We start from the raw sequence: 19,673 nt of genomic DNA, 5'->3' as shown, positions 1-19,673 counted from the left end.
AATCCATTTGTTTTAGCATAAACCGAAGAACACTAGAGTGAATTTTCTTATTCGTCAAACTTTGAAAAGTTGATGGAGTGTTGGTCAATCCAAAGGACATTACTAGAAACTCGTGAGAATATAGGCAAGCTGTTCTTGGTTGCTTGACCAAAACAGTGTTGTATTTCCCTTTATACAGAACAATACAGAGAGCCATCTAAATGTTAAGTTAACAACTACAATGGTAAGCGTACAACTAATACAAAATAAAAGGAAAGTAAATCAAATGAATACAACTATTGTGAGATATATACAGCTGCAGACATTCATGTAAGGAATATGAATCTTGTCACTAGTTGCCAATATGATATGGTGAATCCTCCTGTGTCTTAATGCGATTCTTGATGGAAAGTGCTGGATGTGTGGGAGATTTGATTTGATATTGTATGCTCTTATAGCTGTCTTGTTGATTGCCCGCGATACTAGTGCTTCTGTGCTGATTTTCAGGAATACCTATAACAATAGTGTCATTCATGTGTCCTAAATACAGTTTTAGGAACATTTTCCATTTAACTCGAATTGACGGTATCTTTATCTCAAAATAAAACTTAAAAGAGTATATTTTAGAGCCATGCAACTCATCCAATAGCTCATCTATCATAGGAATTGAGAATTTATCTTTGATTATCTCATTGTTTAAGGCACGGTAATCCATACACATCCTCCGCAACCCATAAGCTTCTCGGGCTAGCAACGCCGGAGATGAGAAGGGGCTTTGAGAAGGTGTAATGACCCTTGGCAAAAGCCAGATTTAAACAATCTTTGCGCTGGGGGTGCGTTATACGAGTCCAAAATTTATCCTTCAGGGGTGGGTACATAAAGTGACCCTTTGAAGAGTTTCTCGTCATCAATTTATATATGGGTTTTGAATTTCGGTTTTTCTTTTCTTGTTAGTAAATGAAATTGTTTTTTGTTTGATTTGATGATTATGTCGTTTTTTTAGTCTTATGATTCAAGGTTTGTTCTTTACTCTTGCGCTATTTTGTATTTGTTATGTACTGTAACTTTGAGCCACTTTTGAGGTTGTTTCTAAATTTAGGGAATTCTATATAGACTAGGAAGCCTTTTTGAGCTTGATTCGAGATCGGTATGTTAAAATGTTTGACTAAGGTTGTTGGTAAAAGGTAGGGGTAAAAATGCGGATGCGGATGTGGTTATTAAAAATATTAGCTTCCGCATAATACATTTATCACTTTTATGTATTTTGCATCTGTATCTGCATTTGCATGGTTATTAAATGCAGTTATTATCCGCTATCCGCATATCAGGTAATGAACATTTTGAGCCTTAATGTTGTAATTCCTGCTTTTAGAAAATACAAAAAGACATTATCTATAGTTGAACATTATTGTTCATATCACATTTGCTAATCATTATTTTATAAATTAATCCGACAAACATTAAAATAAATAAATCGAAATTCAAAGCATAAATTTAGTATAAATATAACACATTCCTTCAACACCAGTGTGAATGATATAACACATGCAGGCAAATAAACATACAACACATTGATGCGTTTGAAGCTTCATTTGATATTCAAGCTTCTCGAGAGATGTAAGCAATAAAGAGAAGGTCCTTAGTATGTTTTTCACAACCCCCGATTCGGACCTTTTAAACAGGAGAGGAGTCAATTGCTTATAAAAAAGGATAAAATAGTCTAAATAAACGATTTGGACCTTTTGAACTGGAGATGACCATATTGCTCAGGGATCCAACTCAACTGCTATATTGTGGGAAGTTAGTGTATTTTAGAGGGGTAAAATTGTCCAAAAAAATTAAAATAACAATTTTACTCTTCTAAAAAACACTAACTCGATACTATCTATTTTATTTGAAATGGAGAGGATCCTAATTTTGTATTGGAGCCATTAACCAATAAATTTTACGAACCATAAACCATTCATTCCTTGAACTAAGTCAGCAAACATCATTAAGGAGACATTTAGGGTTTTTTTTTTTTTTTTTTTTTTTTTTTTTCGAATTTTTTCGAATTTTTTCGAATTTTTTTTCTTCGAATTTTTACTTTCTGGATCAATCGAAATGTCGATAAAATCCCTATAGTTAGATTTTTTTCAAAATGGTTAACAATCGTTAGTCTCATTGAAATTGTGCGTTTTACAATATGCCATATTAGTCGAAATTTTTGATCCTACGTGTCCACTGTGGACACGTAGGATCAAAACTCACAGTTTTGGCACCAGCCAAAGCGGTGAGTTTTGAGGGTTCTCTTCCCCAACATAGTGCTCCTTCCCCAAAAATACCATTTCGATGGAACTGCAAATACCCATTGACGCCAAGCTGAGCAGGATGCAACTAGCGGTGGTGGGGACTGGGAGGCCAAATGTCATGGACATGATGGCTGAGACCGTGGGGTTGGGGGTAGGAGACGAGAGGGTGACGTGGGTACGCAGCAGCAGTGGAAGTAGCGTTTGCCAGCGTGGATGGGTTTGGGAATGAAGCCACGGCCGGAGGAGGCGAGTTGGTAGCGAAGTTCCCGAGCATGAGAAAATTGTTGTTGGGTTGGTCTGATGGCTTGGGGGGGCTGTGAAGAGTGAGTGTGAGTGTGGGTGTGGGTGTCGGGGTGCAGACATTGGGTGTAGAAGTTGAGACATATTGTTGGGTCTTGTTGATTGCGGTGGTGCGTTCGTGTTCATTTGTGTTTGTGTTTGTGGTGATGGTGGTGGTGCCGATGGTGGCGGAGAGAAGGGGGGGGGGTTTGATAAGAAATAATTCATTACCACCAAATTACCAATTGCTGTTAATCTGAATCCAAAACCTCTCACCCACACCCATGCCCACACCCAATGTCTGCACCCCAACATAACTGTTGGGTTGGGTATCCCTCCTAAGTGGAGGATGGCCAAAACTTGCCTAAACTTGTGTAGCCCATGTGTGTTTTTATTAAACCCATATGAGAGGCCTATTTGGGATAGGGTTTGCTAAACCTAATATCTCTTTTTTTTTTTTTTTTTTTTGTTTGCAAAGAGAGAAGAAGAAGAAAAAGAAAAAGATACAAGTAGTTGCCAGAGAAATAGAAGAAAAGAGGCCAAAAAACCAGTTTCTGGAAATTTCGTCCAGACTTGATCAACAGCTCCAATCGATAAGTGTTTGTGGTCCAATTGGAGATTGGATTCTGAGGATTCTATATCGATTTGTGAGCCTGTGAATAGTAGCCTCTGTTTTGGTGAGATATTTCTTTATTTCTTATAGAAGTTGATTTGTGCCAAGAAATTGTATTTCTTGAAGATAGCTACTGATTGTATGTCTCTAGTTGAGACTAGAGAAGACTCATGTATTCCCGTTATTGTTGATAGTGGAATTGTTTGAGTGGACTACGGTCCCGTGCTTTTTCTTTCTCACATTGGGAAGGTTTTCTACGGAAAAATTGTGTGTCTTGTGCTTGTGGTGTTCGGATATATATATTTTCCGCATATATATTGCTTTATTTTATAGTTTCCTATAGATTCACACAAAGAGGGAGTTTGTGTATTGTTGTTTCTCCCAACAAAGTGGTATAAGAGCTAGGTGCGATCGAGCGCACTTAAGTGGTTAGTCATGGAGGCTAATCTAAGTATAATGGTGTCTTTGAATGGTTCAAATTATCATATATGGAAAGGTAAAATGGAAGACCTACTTTATGTGAAGCAATTTCATTTACCTGTGTTTGCTGCTGAGAAGCCAGACAGTAAATCTGATGAAGAATGAACTTTGATGCATAGACAAGTCTGTGGATATCTTAGGCAGTGGGTAGATGATAATGTTTTGAATCATATTGATGGTGAGACACATGCACGCACACTTTGGAAAAAACTTGAGAAGTTGTATGCCTGTAAGGCTGGAAATAATAAAATGTTTTTGATGATGTATTTGAGATACCAAGATGGAACTCCCTTAACAGATCACTTGAACACTTTCCAAGGAATTATTAATCAGCTAGCTAAGATGGGTATCAAGTTTGATGATGAGGTTCAAGGGTTCTGTTAACTTGGTACATTGTCGGACTCTTGGGAGACATTTAGAATGTCATTATTTAACTCAGCTCCAAATGGTGTTATCAATATGGATTTGGCTAAAAGTAGTGTATTGAATGAAGAGATGAGAAGAAAATCACAGGGATCCTCTTCACAGTCAGAAGTTTTGGTTACAAAAAGAAGGGGGAGAAGTAAGACTAAAGTTCTGAAGAATAGAGATAAATACAGAAACAAGTCAAACCGGTTTGCTAATGTTGAGTGTCATCACTGTGGCATGAAAGGGCACATCATGAAGCATTGCAGAAAATTGAAGAGAGAGAACAAAGAGAAACAGAAGGAGACAAGGAATAACGATGGCAAGAATGATGATCGAGTTGCCATCACTACTTTCGGAGACTTCTTCACTGTTTATGATGAGGATGTCATTAATTTTGCTTGCCATGAAACCGGCTGGGTGATTGATAGTGGTGCCTCAACTCATGTTACATCTCGACAGTATTTCTTCATGTCCTATACAGCTGGTGACTTTGGGACAGTGAAGATGGGTAGTGATGGCTTGGCCAAAATCGTTGGTATTGGAGATGCGTGCTTGGAGATGAGTAATGGCATGAAGTTGGTTCTTAAAGATGTGAAGAATATTTTTGACATCCGTTTAAACTTGATTTCTGTAGGTAAACTTGATTATGATGGGTATTGCAGCACCTTTCGTAATGGTTAGTGTAAGCTCACTAGAGCCTAGAGGTGCTATGGTTGTTGCTCGAGCCCAGAAGTTTTCTACTTTGTACATGCTGCAGGCAAAACTCTCCAAAGACATTATTAATGTAATGGATGATGAGTCTTCAGTAGAGTTGTGGCATAAGAGTTTGCCCACATGAGTGAGAAAGGCTTGGCAATATTGGCCAAGAAGAATCTTCGATCTAGGATGAAGAGTGCATCTTTGAAAAAGTGCACACATTGTTTGGCAGGGAAGCAAAACAGAGTCTCATTCAAGAGTTCCCCTTCCACAAGAAAGCCAGGTATACTTGATCTTGTACTTTCAGATGTCTGTGGCCCTATGAAGACTAGAACACTTGGTGACTGCCTTTACTTTGTGACCTTCATAGATGATCATTCAAGGAAGTTGTGGGTAATATACCTTGAAAAGAAAAGATCATGCAGTGGATGTGTTTAAGCAGTTTCAGGCCTTAGCTGAGAGACAAATTGGGAAGAAGCTGAGGTGCATTAGAATAGATAATGGGGGAGAGTATTTGGGTCCTTTTGACAAATATTGCAGGCAACAGGGTATTCGGCATCAAAGGAAACCTCTGAAGACTCCTTAGTTGAATGGATTTGCTGAAAGGATGAACAAAACACTGGTTGAGAGAGTAGGGTGCTTGCTGTCACAAGCATAATTGCCAAACTCCTTTTGGGGGGAGGCTTTGAGTACATCAGTACATGTCCTTAATCTCACACCATGTGTTCCTCTTCAGTTTGATGTACCAGACAAGGTTTGGACTGGTAGAGATGTTTCTTATGATCATTTGCACGTCTTTTGATGTAAGGCATTTGTGCATATTCCCAAAGATGAGAGGTTTAAGCTGGATGTGAAGACCCGACAATGCATCTTCTTAGGCTATGGCCTAGATGAGTTTGGCTACAGATTGTATGATCCAGTTGAGAAGAAACTAGTAAGAAGCCGATATGTTGTGTTTATGGAAGATCAAACTATACATGATATTGAGAAGACAGAAATGGGAGTGCCTCAATACAGTGATGGTTTGATTGACTTGGATCCGACTCTTTTGACAGATTTGCCAGCATAGGTTGAACATGATGTTCAAAATGACCAGTAGGATCCATGTGATATTGATGTTCCTTTACATGATGAGGCTCATGATCAGTTGCCAATACCAGAGATACCACTAGATGTTCCACTCAGGAGGTGTACCAGAGACCGACATCCTTCCACTTGGTATTCTGTAGATAAGTTCGTGTTACTAACTGATGGGGGAGAGCCAGAGTGTTATGCAAAAGCCATGGAAGATGAACATAACTCAGAGTGGGTCAATGCTATGCAGGATGAGATGCAGTCATTGTATGACAATCACACTTTTGAGTTGGTGAAGTTGCCTAAGGGCAAGAGAGCTTTAACGAACAAGTGGATTTATAAGAACGCACTTCACAACCATGGTACAAAGCTAGACTGGATGTCAAGGGATTCAGATAGAGAAAAGGTATTGACTTTGATGAGATTTTCTCTCCTGTTGTGAAGATGTCATCCATCGTGTGGTTCTTGGTTTAGCCGCTAGCCTAGACTTTAACATTGAGCAGATGGATGTGAAAGTTGCCTTCCTTCATGGTGATTTTGAGGATGAGATTTATATGGAGCAGCCATAGGGTTTCAGGGTGAAAGGAAAAGAAGACTATGTGTGTCGGCTTAAAAAAAGTCTTTATGGTTTGAAGCAGGCACCCAGGCAGTGGTATAAGAAGTTTGAGTCTGTTATGGAGGAGCAAGGCTATAGGAAGACTACTTTTGACCATTGCGTTTTTGTGCAGAAATTCCCTGATGATGATTTTATTATCCTATTGCTTTATGTTGATGATATGTTGATTGTTGGCATGAATTCTTCTAGAATTGACAGGTTGAAGAACCAGTTAAGTCAGTCATTTACAATGAAGGACTTAGGGCCAACAAAGCAGATTCTTGGGGTTCGTATTCATAGATGCAGAAAAGACAAGAAGATGTTTATATCACAAGAGCAATACATTGAGAAAGTGCTTGAGAGGTTCAACATGAACAAGGCTAAAGTGGTTAGCTCTGCTCTTGCTACACACTTTAAGTTGAGCACAAAGCAAAGCCCTTCAACAGACGAAGAGAAGGAAGATATGGAAAGAGTTCCATATGCCTCAGTAGTAGGAAGCTTGATGTATGCAATGCTTTGTACGAGGCCAGACATAGCCCATGTAGTTGGTGTTGTTAGCCAGTTTCTTTTAGATTCAGGAAAAGAACATTGGAATGCGGTAAAATGGATTATGAGATATCTGAGGGGCACTTCCAAGTTGAGTCTTAGCTTTGGGAGTGGCAAACCAATGTTGGTTGGCTATACAGATTATGATATGGTAGGAGATGTAGATATTCGTAAGTCTACTTCAAGTTATCTGATCACTTTCTCAGGAGGGGCTGTTTTTTGGTAGTCGAGGTTACAAAAATGTATTGCACTTTTTACAACTGAAGCAGAGTTGATTGCAGAAACGGAAGCTTGTAAAGAGTTGTTATGGATGAAAAAGTTTTTAAGGGAGCTTGGTTTCAAGCAACAGCAATATATGTTGTTTTGTGATAATCAAAGTACTATTCACCTTGCTAAGAACTCTTCATTTCATTCAAGATCGAAACACATCGATGTAAGGTACTATTGGATAAGAAAAACTCTTAATGACAAGTTATTAGAACTTGAGAAAATTCACACCGATGATAATGGCTCTGATATGTTAACGAAGGCTCTAGCAAGGGAGAAGCTTGAGACTTGTCGCTCGATCACCGGGATGGCGAATCCCTCCACCTAGTCAGGAAGGGGGAGATTTGTTGGGTTGGGTTTCCTTCCTAAGTGGAGGATGGCCTAAACTTGCCCAAACTTGTGTAGCCCATGTGTGTTTTTATTAAACCCATATGGAGAGGTTCATTTGGGATAGGGTTTGCTAAACTTAATATCATTTTGTTGTTACAAAGAGAGAACAAGAAGAAAAAGGAAAAAGATACAAGCAGCTGTCAGAGAAATAGAAGAAAAGAGGTCCAAAAACAAGTTTTTGGAAATTCCATCCAGACTTGATCAATAGCTCTGATCAACAAGTGTTTGTGGTCCGATTAGCTGAAATTTCTTAGGGATGTTTGTAACATGCGACTCTTCATTATGAACGGTGGAGATTAGATTCTGAGCATTCTATATTGGTTTTTGAGCTTGTGAACAGTAGCCTATGTTTTGGTGAGATCTTTCTTTATTTTTTATAGAAGTTGATTTGTGCCAAGAAATTGTATTTCTTGAAGATAACTGCTGATTGTATGCCTTTAGTTGAGACTAGAGAAGACTCATGTATTCCCGTTATTGTTGATAGTGGAATTGTTTGAGTGGACTACGGTCCCGTGGTTTTTCCTTCTCACATCGAGAAGGTTTTCCTCTTAAAAATCGCGTGTCTTGTGCTTGTGGTGTTTAGATATATATTTTTTCCGCATATATATTGTTCTATTTTATAGTTTCCTATAGATTCACACAAAGAGGGAGTTTGTGTATTGTTGTTTCTCCCAACAATAACTACTGCAAAACACACATACAGAATAACGAAAAAAGATCAAAACATTAATAGTAGTAAAAGAGAATCATTAAAAGTATGCAATCTAAGGCATGAATTAAAAGAGATATCAAAAGTGCGCACGGAAAAGGATAGAAAATCAAACCAAAGATTGAAAGTATTCAACTGAAGCCTCAAGAAATCTTTAAAAGAACTTCAGAATCAATGTAAAAAGGATGAAAAGAAAATTGAAAATCGATATTGAAATCTTTGAATACAGATCAAATCTTAAGAAACCTAGATTCATAATTCAAATAATTAGCGAATCCTTTGGCTGCAGCTTCATCCCCAGACCCATCCACCCTAGCAATGCTACTTCTGCTGCTGCTGCGTACCCACCTCGCCCTCTCATCTCCTACCCCCAACCCCACGGTCTCAGCCATCCTGTCCATAACAGTTGTTAACTATTTTGAAAAAAATCTAACGGTAGAAATTTTATTGGCATTTCGATTAATCCAAGGAATAAAAAATCGAAAAAAAAAAAAAAAACTTAGAGATTTTTTAGTTTTGGCGAGTTGACTCAGAGACTTATAATATATTTATCTTATTTTATTTTATTTTATTTTATTTTTTTTTAAAGTACTCGCATCCTATTTTAAGACTTTAGACATTCACTTTTGTTATTATGTTTAAAATATTATTTTTAATCTATTTTTAAATATTTCTAAAAAATGAAAAAGAATTATGTTAAATTTTTGTATTAATTTAATTTTTTTTTTCTTTTTTATGCATTGTTGAGCTACAATTTGTTAATTACGAGTTTGTATTTCAGATGACATTTTGATTTTCTATTCTAATTTTTTTTGGAATAGAGCTTGGAAGGATTAAATTAAGAAAACAACGTATACCGTTAGTCCACAATATAGTTGGGGTTGAATTTGGGGGACTAATTAATGAAGTGGTTATGATCAATTTAGTCAATCTTTTATGCTGGGATGTGACGTGTGAGATATGGGAAAGGAAATAGTTTGGTAACCAAGGGGCTCACAAAGCTAACTCTTTTGTCTTTTTATTTATTTTATTCAAATAAAGTTGAAGAAGGAAGGGAAACTATCTCTCTTGCCTTTACCATATCAAGAACATGAAAAATAATTTCATTTTTTTTTTGTCTGTGTAAATAATTATATTAATTATCAGTCTTAATAGATTATCAATTTTTTTTTTCACTGCCTTCCTTGAAGCCCTCCATCTTTTTAATCTTCGTATTATATTGGCTCTTAATAGAAAACGAAGCACCAATGACTGCTTTAGGAGTGCTATAAATGTGTCTTATCATTTTCATTTTTTATTTTCCCGTGAAGTCTTACTAACTAAGATTTTAATTAAAGAATATTGACTAATTTATTTATTTATTTTAATGATAATTAGGAACTTAAAACATTTTATTTATTGGAGGAGTCTTAATGTATGTTTGAGAAATAAAACTTTTAAGTCAAAAAAATATTTTTGGAAAAAACTTCATTTTTAAGTTTTTATTTAGCATCTTCATTCCAATGAAAAGAATTTTACTTTAAAAAAAAAAGTCTTTTTTTTTTTTTTTCTTTCTTTTAAAGAAAAATATACTTTACCTTTCAAAGTTTGAGCCAATTTTCAATCCGACTCTTAATGTTTCAATTTTTGCAACGCACCTCTCTAAAGTTTAAAATTTTTGTAATTTGACCTCTTCGCTAGTCAAAGCAGTTTTGACTGACTGAGCATGTGATCACTTATGCATCTTTCTTCCCCAAAATGCTCCTACCCATTCTCAGACCTGACAAAAAAAAAAAAAAAAAAAAAAATCTTCATCTTCTGAGGAAGGAATGGGTCGCCGTGACCCGCAGTGGGTCTCGGCTGGGTACGGCCACCAGACCCGCGTGGGTCACGGCGACCCATAAATCATGCTTGATTTGGATATTCCAAGGATGGAATCCTCCGATCAGTCCAAAAACCAAGAAAATCTAAACATGGAGCTTTCAGCAGCATATGCAGAACTTGATGGTTTGAAGAAAGAAGTAGAACAATTGAAATTTTCACCAGAGAAGCCAATGGCGCAACAAATAGCAACCAAGGATTCATCCTTTCAAGATGAAGGTGTATCCCATATTCAGAAGGAACTAAAAGATGAACTGAAGTTTTAGAAAGAGTCCAATGCCGATTTGGCTATGCAGTTGCAGAGGAGTCAAGCATCAAACCTTGAGCTTGTTTCTATTTTTCAGGAGCTGGAAGAGACCATAGAAAAGCTGAAGATTTAGATAGAAAATCTTTTAGCACCGCACTCACAATTTGGTGATATTGAAAACTTTATCCAAGTAAATAAAGAGGAAAACAGAATTGAAAATATAGGGTTAATGACTTTGATTGACGGAATGGGGTTTTGAGTACAAAATAGTAGTTCATGGGGGTAAAGTAGTACAGTTGACAGTTCATAAGGAAAAAGTTCCAAGGCGTTGTAGTTCATGGTGGCAAAAGGTAATTTTTCCTAAATTAAAAAAAATACAATTCTCTCTCTCTTGTCTGCCATTCAGGTCTGACACGTCAGTTTAAAAAATTTTTTAGGTTCATTTGTTTAACTCCCAAACACTTTCCTATGCTATATTGTGACCAAAGAAGATCTCTTGCGTACGTGTGAGATATGGGAAGGGCAATAGTTTGGTAACCAAGGGGCTCACAAAGATATCTCTTTTGTCTTTACCATATCAAGAACTTGAAGAATAATTTCATCTTTTTAATGATGTTTGTCTTTGTAATTAATTATATTAATTATCAGTTTTAATAGATTATATTTTTTGCTAGCCCTCGATCTTTTTAATGTATTTCTTGATTTTGTTGCTTATTTTTCATTAATTATTATATATATATATATATATATATATATATATATATATTTTTGGTAACACTTCTTATTATATTGGCTCCTAATAGAAAAGGAAATTTGGTTTTTGTTGTGGAATTTTCACGCGCAGCACCAATGACTTCTACGTTATTTTTGCCAAAACAATGTCGTATTTTTATCACTTGCCACATAATGTCGGCTCTAATAAGTGTATATAAGAGGCAACTTTGGTCGTCACTAATAGATATTTCATATAATTAAGCTAGTTTTTTTTTTTTTTTTTTTTAATCCTGGCTAGCTTAAAAGAATTTGTCTTCAACATCCCAAAAATTGCTATATAAATCTCAGAAAAGTAAATGTATAAATTTTTGTTTCAAATTGAATAGATTTTTTTTTTTTTTTAATCCACATGGGTTCAAAATGCATGTGTTTTCACATATATTTTCAATTCTTACATATATTTGTAAAAATAAAAAATACTTGTCATTTTAATAAATTAAATTAGAAAATAAATTCTCCGACACATTTTGCCTTTAAGCTAGGTTGTAACCTACCACCCAACTACATTAATTAACAGGAAAATGTGTGCCCATCTTGACTCGTCGGCTTGGGGATGGTATAATTAATATGCATGCAGTTCCCCAAAGAACCTATATAAAAGGGCTTGAACGGGATCATGTCTCCAAATATATCATGAACGAGTTCCTACAAGCAAGAGAATCAAGGTACACTTGATTGTAAGAAAAGCTTATGCTTTGATGTAAGACTTTCATTCTTGCAATCTAATGTTTTGAATGATTAGATTTTTTGACAAAATATTTGCAAAATTAAATTTTATAAATAGAATTTTCTCTCTATAGTTTGGTCTAAAGATGGCTATGCAATTCTAGTTTGGCTTATCATCATCTTTTTATTTTTATTTTGTAATTGACTTGCTTCTAAAAATAGATAAATTTATAGTCTCTAAGAGGTAGTTCAATCAGTTGAAAACCATGCCTCATGAACAGTGGCGGAGTTAGGATTCAATTCTTGTAGGGGCGGTATTAATAAGTTTTTTTATTTTTATGATTTTTTTTTAATGAGGAAATAAATAAAAAATAATAATTAGCTTTTGCATGTAGACATTCACTTCACCGTTACTAGTAAAATAGTTGCATAAGATATGGTTAAATTTTTTTTAATTTTAATTTAAAATTTTTTTTTTCTGAAATTACATGTACTTTGTATTAATTTGATTTTTTTTCCTAACAGCATAAACTAAACATCGAGTGGATTAGAGAAGTTTCATTGGGTGGGTTTGATTTTTGGAGTAGTGTTGGGGTTTCGATTTTTTGGCAATGGAAGGTGGAAAAGGGATTTTGATTATTGGAAATTTTTAGTGGGTAAATTTTTTGCAGATTTTATAAAGCAAATGGGTTAACCAATTTTCTAACAGCCCATTCCTCTTAGCCCAATTATAATCAACTAACAAACTAACCAAACTCACCATTTTCTAACTTTCTATTTACAAAATTAGACAGCTTCTCTAATAATGGATGCCAGAAGCATTCCACTGCTTTTCCAAGCCATTCTTTGGCTCACACGTGGCCTTGAACTGCGTGCTTGGTTTTCAACTCACGCTTAACGCTTCACCTCACGAATCCTCTATTCATCTTCTCCCTTTCTTCTAAAATCTACCCGGTCAACTCAGGAAAAAAGAAAGGAAAGAAAAGTGGGTATTAGAGACTGAGAGACAGGTTTTGAGAAAGAGGGGAAGGAAATGGTGAGAGAAAAGTGAGAAAAAGAGGGAAAAAAGAAGAAGAAGCAAGAGTAGAGAACGAAAGAGAGAAGCTGTGATTACTTAGAGAGTCAGCCATTGGACGCTGTTGGAGGTTTTTCTCTTTTCCTTGGTGACTGTCCGACTGTTGGGTTAGGAACTTAGGGTAAGTTTAATTTTTTCTTTTTTTCTTAGCGTATTGCCGTGCTGGATCGTTGAGAGTAAAAATTGAATTTTTTTTTTTTTACCAGGGGTGCTCTCAAAATTTTAACTTAAAAATACTTAAAGAATTTTTTTTAATTTTTTTTTACCGGGGGCGCCCGCCCCTGGGTCGCCTTTTGTACATCCGCTCATAAAACGAAGTTACTAGTTTGAATTCTCTTCACCATTTTCCTCCCATTATGTAGACATGTAAAAAAAAAAAAAAAAAAATTAGGAATATATTTTTGTCTATTTTCATTTAAATATAATGCTAATAGACATATTTTATTTATTTATTATTATTATTATTATTTTTTTTTTCAGTGCTCACTGTTTTAGCAACAAAGTAAATTAAGGTTAAAAGCATGGCTGCAATGCTCAACTATTTCGCCTTTCAATCCCTTCCTTCAGTTGCTCTCCTACCCGCAAGAGCTCAGAGATCTCCCAAGTTTTCTGTGACTTCCACTCTCTACATCAGCTCTAAGTGAGTCCATTCTTTAAAATCTCTCATCATGCTTTTAAGTTGTTGACTATTTTAGCTGCAATCAATTACCTAACAAAATACTAATTAATTTTTTTTTTCTTGAATTCTAGAGGGAAAGCAATGTCTTTAGGTCATGGTAATGTTAACACAGTCCATCCCATGCTACCAGAAAAGGTTGAAATATTCAAATCTATGGAGGAGTGGGTCAGGAGTGACATTTTAACTCTCCTAAAACCTATTGAGAAATCTTGGCAACCACAAGACTTTTTGCCAAATCCTACCTCATATGGATTCATTGAACAACTCAATGAACTCAGGGAGAGAACAAAGGACATTCCAGACGACTACTTTGTTGTCTTAGTCGGTGATATGATCACGGAAGAAGCCCTTCCAACTTACCAAGCACTTATCAATGGCACAAAAATTTTTCACGATGAAACGGGTAGCGATAACACACCTTGGGCAACATGGGCAAGGGGATGGAGTGCAGAAGAAAACAGGCATGGTGATCTTCTCAACAAATACCTCTATCTTTCCGGACGAGTGGATATGAAACAAGTCGAGAAGACAACACACTATCTGATTGCATCAGGAATGGTGAGATATGCAATAATTATTTAACGTACATTTTTTAACTTGCTCATAAGTGTTGTCACTAACTTATAACGAGACCATAATATTATGTCAGAATTTTTATGTGTGGTATGGAATTTCACGTCCAATAATAACAACAAATATGAGTAATTAATATAATACAACTAAATAAACACATAGTTTTGATAAAGAACTTTAAAGTTAGAATGATCAACGAGTTAATGTCCTATATTTCTCTCTAATTAGGATGTGGGCACTAGGACAAGTCCCTACTTTTTTACTATCTACACATCATTTCAAGAAAGAGCAACATTTATCTGCCATGGAAATACAGCTAAGCTTGCCATGAAGCATGGGGACGAAAAGCTTGCCCAAATATGTGGCACAATTGCCGTAGATGAGAAGCGCCACGAAATTGCTTATACCAAAATAGCTGGGAAGCTTTTCGAACTTGATCCAAATGAAACTGTCATAGCATTTGCTGACATGATGAGGAGGAAAATATTAATGCCAGCCCACTTAATGTATGACAGCTATGATGAAAATCTTTTTGATCACTTTGCAAATGTTGCCTCTCGGACTGGTGTGTACACAGCCAGGAATTATAGAGAAATATTGGAACATTTGGTGGCTAAATGGAACGTTGAGAAACTAACTGGACTTTCCGGTGAGGGACGAGAAGCCCAGGACTATGTATGTGGATTAGCTCCAAGACTGAGAAATCTAGAGGAGAGAGCTCTAGCAAGGGCAAAAAAAGCATCCCCCATTTCTTTTAGCTGGATTTTTGGTAGGGAGGTGTAGCCATAGATCTGGCTCGTCCTAAACGCTGGAGGTGAAAAAAAAAACCACAGTAGCCATAATTTAGCAAATTATGGGGGAGTTTGCAATAAACCAAATATTCTCTTCTTTGTATTTTGTATTATAGTCATCTAAGTTGCTTTTACTCAGAGTTCATTAGTTTGAAACTAATTATTGGCTTTCCTGTTCATTTGCTGTTAACTGTTTGTTCTTCTTGTTCCTTTCTAGGCTTTTCTAGTTGTTGGTTAAATATAATTTTGTAATGATCACTTATTAGAAAAAAAAAATGTATTAATATAATTTTGTAAGATTATTCTTGCAGTTGTTTCTTTTAGAGTTCCCACTTAATTTTCACATTAAAGATTTTTTTTTTCTAAATTGTTTTTAAAAAGATAGATAGTATTAAAATTCAATAACATTCAATTCGTAGGATATATCCCCATATCTTCTCCAACCTTCGCTTTTTGAAAGTTATATAGTTCAAAATGGAAAAAAATTAAAATAAAATAAAAATTAATAAATGATCATAAGATAAGTTGGAAAGTCTCATTCAAAAAGTCTCCTCTTCTCCATAAATGTGTTAATACATTATTGGCATCATCAGGATAAATGTATAACAGTTTCCGATGGGTCTATTTCACTTCATTATAAACTATATTTCAGTTGTCCATTGACCAGTTCATTATAAGGGATTCTTATATTCTAACATTTGAATCCTCTATTTCATTTAACGGTCTAATCAAATATAAAAGTTTATGTGTTATTGAGGTAATTAATTATAGTTTTTAATATGTCAAATTCACTTACCTCGGTAACACAAATTTTTATTTTTGTTTAAACTATTAAATGAAATAAAATATTCAAATTTTAGAATAAGAGAATCTTATATTTAAAAAAATATGAGAGAATCCATGCCAGCATGCAACTGTAACTACGTATGATGTATGCTGGCCAAGATTTGAAATGAAGGGATCCTTGTCCCCTCTTTTTAAGACTTTTCTTCTTTTGGGCATTTAATTCCCAATTTATTCAATATAGGTGGCAAATGATGAGGTGGCTTATTTTCCTGAGTGCCCATAAATGTGTCCTATCATTTTCATTTTTTTTTTTTTTTTACTGGATAAGTCTTAATAGCTCAGGCTTTAATTAAAGAATATTGATTTTTAATGATAATTAGGAACTTAAACATTTTCTTTATTGGAGGAGTCTTTATCATACTAATTATATTTGGGAGCTTTATTCTACTGAAAGTTTTAACCAACCATCTAACTGACATAATGGAAGAGTGTGGCTTGAGACATGATATATGCTGAGCATATATAATTGACAAATCTAGCAAACCAGTTTGGGCATAATATCCAAATCCACTTCTACTCGAATGAACTTGAACATTTCTAGTTCTTACTTGATTTATGAGAAATTCCTATATAGAAAACTTATCTAATTTAAAATCAAATTACATCAAAGTGTTTTGAGTCCCGAAGTAACCAACCTAAAAACTAACAGCTAAATATTAGTTAATTTGGCGATGGAAATGAGGGTTTTGTCCCTCTCCTCCCTCCACTGCCAAAGTTGATAGCTAGGAGTAACTACCGACCTTTTTTTGACTCAATGGCAATTTCGTAATTAACTGCTACCACCAAGTCACTGTAAAGTAAATAACCGTTAAACATAAACCACAATAAAATTACAACCACAACAACACAAGGATTTTCGTTATGAAATAGAAACCCTTAATTTCAAAAGTAAGATCACTTTAGGACAGTCAAATCTAAGATAATACTTAAATATAAAAGATTAAAGTACATTCATCGACACTTACAACCATTTGTAACGCTAAGACTTCATATAGAGATAAGATCCCCGCTTGCCTTCCTATCTTCTCAATAAGCTCCAGCTCCCCGTTGGCCAATCTTCTATACATAAACTCTTTATTGGCCCACTGGTAGACTTTAAGTGGTTGAAGGAAGTGTATAATATGGTTTGAATGACAAACTCCAAGAGAGGGCCAATTGGAACAATAGCTTTTCACAAAGCTCTCTCGGCTCAATGGTGAAACTATGAAACTCCTCACAAGAGGTTCTAGGATTGAAGAATAGTCTATGCTTCACACTCTACAAATGGGACATCCTATCTTATTTATTGGAAAGGGAAAAAGACTAAAAAACATGTAAATATATAGGTTGCATTTTTACTGTAAGTTTTCGCGTGGTGTAAGGACGGTCTGAAATCCGTACGCATTGTTGGTAGGGTTTCATTGCTAACTCCCACGAACAACCAAACAACATAAGCTCAAACAAGTGACCGAATTCTCTGAAAGTTCATTAAATCCGTTAGTGTAGGCACCTCAAGGTGACACTTCTAATAACAAGGCTCTCGGAAGTCTACTGGAACAACCAGCTAAGTATGGCCAGGTGACACATTAGGTGACAATGCTCTCAAGAGTCTACTAGAATTGTAGCGACCCGAAACTTGCTCGTAGGCTCACACAAATAACCTTTCAGCTTGATACTTCTCCATCAATGGTTCTTCGAGGAATAACTAGTGTAAGCATGACCTGGTGGCGTATCAGGTGATAGTGCTCTTGGGTTGAACTGTGAAGTCTTAATTCACCAAATCCACAAGCGCGGTTAGGTGATGATGCAAGTATTGGATTTACAAATTACATACAAAGGTTCTATTTTGTTTGAAGAATAGACCCCTAGAAATGAATAGTTATTCTTTTGTTTGGTAATATACTATTGTGAGAATAAATTAATTGTAAAAAACTTGCCACAAAGCCCTAGCCCTCTTGACGCCCACGGCTGAAGAAAATTGCAACCTGTCTTCCTCAAGCGAGAGACTGTCTTCCCAACCAAATATCTCTCTCCATCTCTTCTATTGATACTGCAAGTCTATCTCTCATCTCTCATCCCATCTCTCTGTTTCTCTATCTCTGCACTTTCCCTATCGTACTATTCTTTGTCTATGGGTCTATGAAAAAAAATTGATTACGGGTTTAGGAATTGCTAAAGATTGAGGATCGGTGGGTTATGTTTGCATTGAATCTAATAAGATCGTATAGGACACATGGGCGGAATTAAAATATTTAGTTTGGGGTAAAAGTTAATTTTTAAAGGTATTTTTCAATAATTTTTTTTTTTTTTTTTGGACCACCCTTTGCTTGGGTCCTTGCCCCAAGCCAAGGGTAGTTCTGCCCTGATAGGACATATTACACTGCACAAAAATCACCCAAGTTTTCTTGAAGTGGAAGTATGATCCTATTTGACAAATATGTATGATATAGTATGGGCCAAAACGGCTAAACCTAAACTCTAATAAGCTAAATAAAATTTCTGCTTGAACAAGAATCACATGTGGGAATTCAGTGGAAATAACTTCAGCAAATAGAAGCATGAAAAGCAAATAAAATCACTTTTCTATATCTTTGCAGAACACTACCACCATTGACAACAAGTCCAGAGACATGAATCAACTGAATAGACAATGAAAGTATGACCAACCGTCTCCGTTAATGCTTGACCACTTAACGCCCGTAACCTAATCGAACTGTAGTAACATAAATATAATTAGGGACACCTATTATGAGAAGCCTTTTTTTTTTTTGGGTGAAGCCTTTTTAAAACATATTACTTATCAGTTAATGAAATAATTCTTCTAACAAACAATTAATTAGGTTATTATCCAACATATGAAGATTATCTATATACAAGATTAAAAAACATATGTGCCAAATACCGTGTAGATGGAAAGATATATAATGTCATAGAACTCAACCTTTTTCCCGGCATGTTTGGTTAAATCAAAAACATGAAGTATGAAACTGGAAAAGTGGAGACTATTGGATTTTCATTGATGTCCTGATGCGGTATTTGATTGAAAATCCCGGCATGTTTTCAATACCGTATGTCATATTTACTCAATTTTATAGTTTTATTTTATTTGTTTAGAAAATTCAATATATACTTGTTGAATAATTTAGATATTAAATATATTTTATAATATAATACATGTATGATATTATAATGTTAACAATTATAGTGATACGTAACGATGTTAACCATGCGCATTTCACGCGCCATCCCAACTAATGTTTGATTAAATAAATTTCAATTGGCAGGCACAACCCTTTAGTGAGACCCACCACCAATAGGCATTACAAAAAATTAATTTTTTGCTGACATAAGTTTTCTGACGTGTTAAGTGGTCTGACACATCAGAAAATCCTCCTGACGGGGCATTTTTGACGTGTTTCAGGCGTTAAAATTATGGGTGTTAGAAACAAAAGATAATGTAACAAAAATATTAACAAAAATAAACCAAAAGGAAAATCCTAAAACTGTACTTAGCTGCTTCTGGTCTGTTGTTGCAGGCTGCAGAGGTGTGCTCGATCGCAGGTAAGCTGCGATCAATCGTAGACGCGCTGGTGCGCTCGAGCGGCGATGGCTTGCGCTCGAGCATCGGTTTGCTGTGCGCTCCGGTGCAAGTGTGGAATTGTCGAGCACAGACACGTGGACATTGCTACGATAGGTTCAAGTGCGCTCGAGTGCAGGTGAGGCACGTTTGATTGCACTAGCAGGGACCTAATTTTCGCCAAATCTACAACAAAATTCAAAAACAACTTTTTTTTTTTTTTTTTTTTTTTTTTTTTTTCGATCAGAATTGCAGAAACAACAAAAAATGAAAATAAAA

The 19,673-nt window shown here is 35.6% G+C and overlaps 1 protein-coding gene across 1 annotated transcript; it reads left to right on the top strand.

Moving 5' to 3' along the window:
• Nucleotides 1-12,736: 12,736 nt before the first annotated feature.
• Nucleotides 12,737-15,147, top strand: LOC132187390 (stearoyl-[acyl-carrier-protein] 9-desaturase, chloroplastic-like). The gene is made up of 4 exons (XM_059601688.1): nt 12,737-13,070; nt 13,430-13,589; nt 13,700-14,186; nt 14,430-15,147. The coding sequence occupies exons 2-4, from the start codon at nt 13,471-13,473 to the stop codon at nt 14,982-14,984; spliced, it is 1,161 nt and encodes a 386-aa protein (XP_059457671.1). The 5' UTR covers nt 12,737-13,070; nt 13,430-13,470; the 3' UTR covers nt 14,985-15,147.
• The last annotated feature ends 4,526 nt before the right edge of the window (nt 15,148-19,673 follow it).

Source organism: Corylus avellana, chromosome ca7 (genome assembly GCF_901000735.1).
Source record: "Corylus avellana chromosome ca7, CavTom2PMs-1.0".
Lineage (NCBI taxonomy): Eukaryota > Viridiplantae > Streptophyta > Magnoliopsida > Fagales > Betulaceae > Corylus > Corylus avellana.
Note: the sequence above shows the minus strand (reverse complement) of the source record. Positions and strands in the feature narration are given on the sequence as shown.

Excerpts from the sequence above, each read along its gene's own strand:
- LOC132187390 (XM_059601688.1), top strand. The coding sequence starts at position 13,471 with ATGGCTGCAATGCTCAACTATTTCGCCTTTCAATCCCTTCCTTCAGTT. Across the intron at positions 13,590-13,699 it reads ACTCTCTACATCAGCTCTAA|AGGGAAAGCAATGTCTTTAG; the intron begins GTGAGTCCATTC and ends CTTGAATTCTAG. Across the intron at positions 14,187-14,429 it reads ATCTGATTGCATCAGGAATG|GATGTGGGCACTAGGACAAG; the intron begins GTGAGATATGCA and ends CTCTCTAATTAG.